The sequence below is a fragment of the Brassica oleracea genome, chromosome C4 (assembly GCF_000695525.1).
Source record: "Brassica oleracea var. oleracea cultivar TO1000 chromosome C4, BOL, whole genome shotgun sequence".
NCBI lineage: Eukaryota > Viridiplantae > Streptophyta > Magnoliopsida > Brassicales > Brassicaceae > Brassica > Brassica oleracea.
Genome location: NC_027751.1, coordinates 22,311,354 through 22,316,528, shown reverse-complemented (window position 1 = coordinate 22,316,528; position 5,175 = coordinate 22,311,354). Strand labels below are relative to the sequence as shown.

The 5,175-nt window shown below is 41.1% G+C and overlaps 1 protein-coding gene across 1 annotated transcript; it reads right to left on the bottom strand.

Moving 5' to 3' along the window:
* Positions 1-2,724: 2,724 nt before the first annotated feature.
* On the bottom strand, positions 2,725-4,297 carry LOC106337046. The gene has a single exon (XM_013776063.1). It carries the CDS (start codon positions 4,199-4,201, stop codon positions 2,942-2,944), a length of 1,260 nt encoding a protein of 419 aa, XP_013631517.1. The 5' UTR covers positions 4,202-4,297; the 3' UTR covers positions 2,725-2,941.
* Positions 4,298-5,175: the final 878 nt, after the last annotated feature.

Genomic DNA, 5,175 nt, shown 5'->3' with positions numbered 1-5,175 from the left:
CCGACGATTTTTTCCCTCAGAATCTTTGCTGTTTTCTTGTAGTGCGTTGGCTCGGATGCCGGGAACTCCCGTGACGCCTCCGGAGTAGCTGGATCCCGATGAACTTTTCAAACTTATAACCGTTACCGCCATTAAACACGCAAGCAATGAAGAAGAAGGGTTATGAGAACAAACCGAGGGGAAAAACGCTCATGAACCACTTGTACAATCTTCAACACGCCAAGACAGCTCGGGGACTCAAAGTCAATGGAGACCTTAATTCCACGAACAAAGAAAGAATCAGGCACGGAACAATAGCAGCCAGCCGAACCAGAAAAATGCTCCGAGACCTACCAAAGTATTAGTTAGACAACACTACCGCAGGCACAACGCCCCACGATACTGGGATGTGTCGAAGAACCGATTGCGCCACCAAGAGAAAAAGATCTCCTCAGACCACAAGAAGCATCCTAACACCTTGACAATCGCCCATTTCCGAGAACCGGAGACAGGTGAACTTTAGCTGTCCCAAAATGAATCTGCGGCTCGATCCATAACAATAATAATGAACCGGAGCAAGAAATCAAAAGAACTACGTCGACATAGCTCCACTGGAATACTGATTACAAGTAGCCGAGAAGAGGGAGAGAGATTGAGAGGAGCATCCTAGCAACGCGACGAACAGGCCATAGACGACATCTCCGCCATTGCACCACTACGATACTTCCCGCACCAAACACCACAACACCAACACACGCCGGAGTCGAGGCTAAGCGCGACTTTGAGTTAAACGGAACCTCCAAAGCACTCTAGGAGCATAGAAAACAGAGTACGCCTTTCCGAGACACCAAGGAGAAAACGAAAGCCCTGAACCCTACACGCCACTCACCCTCCGACCGAACCAAAGACCAAGGACCGCAGCTCAGACGCGAACAAAGAGCCAAACGCCCTCCTCTACGCGGCTTTGTTCCTCCAAGAAGCTTAAGGAACTCCCTGCAAAACCCTAAGATCCGACTCCACCGGACGCAAACTGACCAACCCGGTGTCGTAACTCCACCACCCAGCTGTACTACATCGACGCCGGAGCTTCTCACTTGCGAAGACGACGCCGACAAGACTCCAGGAACAGAGAAACGGACAAGACGGAGAGGGTAAAGAGCACGACGATGAAGCAAATGAGAAAAGAGAGTTAAGGGAGAGAGGGGAAACCCTCCGATGCCGACATGCGCGCGGACGCGCCGCCGGACGTCGGAGGTGAAGCTCAGATCTGAACAGTTTGGTTGGTCGCGAAAAGAGAAGGGAGAGGATAAGGGATCTTACTTTTATAAGTTGTAGCCAAAAGAAAACCTAAACCCCAAAAGAGACATTTATAGAAAAGAGATGCCATGATTCATTATTTTGAATCCTTATCTCCTACTAGAACTTTGAAGGGAACATAGAATAAAGAAATTAAGTACAATTATGATGTTGAGATTAAGTGATTGCCTCTCTTTGAGTCCAAGCTTCAGCTTCTTGTTTGTCTCCAGCAATGTTGTATTAAGTATACACTATAAAAACTGGTTGTTGCTGATTGCTATAAATCCTGAATTCACTAATTTAAAAATCCTGATATGCTTACTTTTAGGGATCCAAAGATTCTACCTTTTTTTTTCTAATGCTTATTTTTTGGTGGCAGTTGCTTAGTGTTGTTGCCTTCCAGTGAAGATAGACACCAGCTCAAGACTAAACTCTCTCTAATTCAAACCTCGTAAGCCCAAGAACCCTACTCTGAGTGTACACTGTACACTAACCAAACTCAGTTCCCGAACTTATTCTCAATCTAGAGATGAATGTAGCTTTAAGAACTCTCGGTTTTGTTGCCTGAACTGAAACGCAGAGTATATTTCACAAACCACCAACCCCAAGAAATATTCTAAAAAAACAGTAGATATTTCAATTTTAATTCTAACTAAAGCTTATAAAATTGAAAATATAAGTAGAGACCATATTATTTAAGTTTACGCATAACAAAACCAAAGAGCAACGAAACATATATTATTATGACTTGTTCTCGGTCACCTCTAGGTTCACCAATCAATAGGATTGTGTTATTTCATATTCGACATCTTTTAAAAAAGTAAATAAAATATTGTCCTTAAACTCTAGGATAAATCTTAAACTCTAGGATAAATCTTAAACTCTAGGATAAATCTTAAACTCTAGGATAAATCTTAAACTCTAGGATAAATCTTAAACTCTAGGATAAATCTTAAACTCTAGGATAAATCTTAAACTCTAGGATAAATCTTAAACTCTAGGATAAATCTTAAACTCTAAATCAAAATCACCAAACACTAAAACCCTCAAGGGTTTAGGGTTTATGATTTAGAGTTTAGGGTTTAAAGTTTTAGTGTTTTTATTTAGAGTTTAGGATTTATCCAAAGATTTAGGGTTTACCCAAGGGTTTAGGGTTTACCCAACGGTTTATGGTTTACCAAAGGGTTTAGAGTATGATTTAAGGTTTAGGGATTAAGATTTAAAGTTTAGTGTTTTGCTGACGATGTTAAAATTATTATTTTTTAATTATTTTTTTCTGTAACTACTATTTTTTTTTTTTACTTTTTTATATTAAAAACATAATATAACTTCACAATATTTTGTTTCTTTTTTTAAAAAATATCGAATTTGAAATAATGAAATCCTATTGGTTGGTGAAGCTAGAATAACTCTATTATTATATCAATCCACACATAATTAAGCAAAGGCCCTAACTTGCTGCTTTTAGGCTAAGCATTAAAGATTCAAATTATTGTGCCAGTCAGACTGCATATTAGAAGGAAACATGTTGGACGGATCCAAGTCAAATTGAGATTGAAAAAGCACAATATGGGATACATAAATCAAGACCTAATCTTTTGGTTCCCCTTGTCATTATACAAAGGAGTAAGGATGATCTGAAAACAAGAACAAACCTAGACGTTGCTCAATGTTGTGGGAGTGACTTCTGGTCTACTTCTCCGGTATAGATAGCCATCAACTCAGGAACCAGCTCGTCATGCTTCATCACATACTTGTTCAAGAACTTCAGATCCGTACACGACAAAACAGACGACACTGGAGGGAGTTCACTCCCAATCAACCCTTTGGACAAGAGAGCCTTGATAACGTTACACCTTGGTACAATCCTCTTCTCCAAGCTGTAACCAGCTACCTGAGGGTGCAAAGCAACCGCCTTCACCGTCCAATTCATCTTCTTCAGCAAAAACTCAGTCTTCTTTATAACCGACTCCGTGGAATACTCAATGCAGGGAGGATAGCGTTTGACCATCGTGGCAAACTCATCCCTGCTGAACCCTAACCCTAGAAACGTCTCCATGGAGCTCAGCATCTTGTTCTTGGAGACTTTTAGGAAAGTAGGAGTGCTCCTAAAGATCTCCCATATATCTTCCACGGTGAAGCCTAAACTCTTATAGACTTCAACTTTCTCCTCAATCGTCTTGTCGCTCATTTGGTAAAGCATGCGGAGAGCTAGGACAAACTTTGAGGTTGTCGGATCAAAACCCATCTCGATGACCTTCTTGAGGGAAGCATCGAAATTGTCTTTTCCGCAAATGGGCTGAGATTTGGAGATGAGCAAGGGGAGTAAGAGCTTTTGAGGCATACCTAACCCTCTAAGTACAGATACGTTTCTGACTTTGTTCTCTAAACTAGTACCCTGTGGGAAAGAATCACTTAGCTTTTCGTTAGTGGAGGTCTTATCTCCTTCTAAGATGCATTTGACAGAATCGTAGTATATGCTTATAGATTTCTTTCCCAAGATCTCTGGAACTTTTGAGATAATCTCGGTGAGCTCGGAGGTTGAAGCCCCTCTGGAAAGCAGCAACTTGAGTTTGGGGGCAAGAGTCTTCTCAGCGTCTAGTGTTAGGACTTGTGGGTACTCATTAATGATGGTGGAGATCTGAGAATCTGTGAAAGCATGACTCTTTAGGAGATTCAGAACGGAATCTGGGTTTCTGTCGCCTTGGAGACTGACTTTTCTTGAGATTGATTCTGCGAGTTTTGAAGATAGACCCAATGAGTCAACGAGGTAAGAGACAGTAAAGTTCTTACCTTTTATACTAGTAGTAGAGGAGAAGGAGTTGGTAAAAGGAAGCTCATTTAGATAAGGGCTCGCTGAGAATCTCAATTGACGCCATTTCTGTAACTCGCCGAACCTTCTTCCATGGAGTATCAGAGAATACATGGCAGAGGAGAAGGAAGAAGAGAAGCTCTGCTATCTGTTTCAACTGGAGAAGACGAGCATGGAAGATGAACTCAGATCGGTCCGTTTACTTTGGAAATAGGGTTTATGATTCAAATAGGCCTTTACGGCCCATTATCAAAATATTTATAAAGCACCTCTACTCTTGGTGATATGATAGAATATTCATCATCAATCAAATTTGATTTTGTGTTATCTATCTCCATTTCCAAGGCGATTTGGCATTTGGGCTTCAAGAGTATGTTCTTTGATCCAGATTCAGAATCTGATACATTTGTTTCATTCTTCTGCATTAAATTTGTAGCAAGTCTCCACAGGTAAATCTGAATTCACTCTCATCACTATTCAAATCAAGGCTACTAAATGAAAGTTACGCCATCATCAAAACTCAACCCCGGTCGTCATATTTTCTGCTTAACATCAGCCTCATTGCTAATCATTCAGGTCACATTTCGGCTCTTACAAGATTTATGAAGCAGTCTCCGGTGAAGATTGCTATCAGCTCAGCCAAAAGCTCCTAGTCATCTACGTTGACCACATATCTGTTTAAAAACGCCCGGTCTATACATGCAAAAAACCGACGGCAGCGGAGGGGGTTCTCTGAGCAAACTTCTGGACATGAGAGCTCCGATTATGTTACTCCTTGGCACAATTGTTTTCTCCATGCTGTAGCTATATACCTGAGGCGCAAAACCAGGGCCTTTAGTGGCCAATTCATCTTCTTCACTAGAAACTCAGTTTTTTTTCTTCGACGCCTATGCAGACAACCCATTGCACCGAGGATTGCTCGTGATCAATTGATCATCATCATGAACTCCTCTATGGTGACTCCTAGGCCTAGAAATATTTCAAATGTGTTTATTATCTTCTTCTCAGAGTAAGCCAGAGGGAATGGAAAATTCCTGAACATTTTGTTGAAGATTTAGCTCGAGGACCAAACTACCTAATCCTACCGA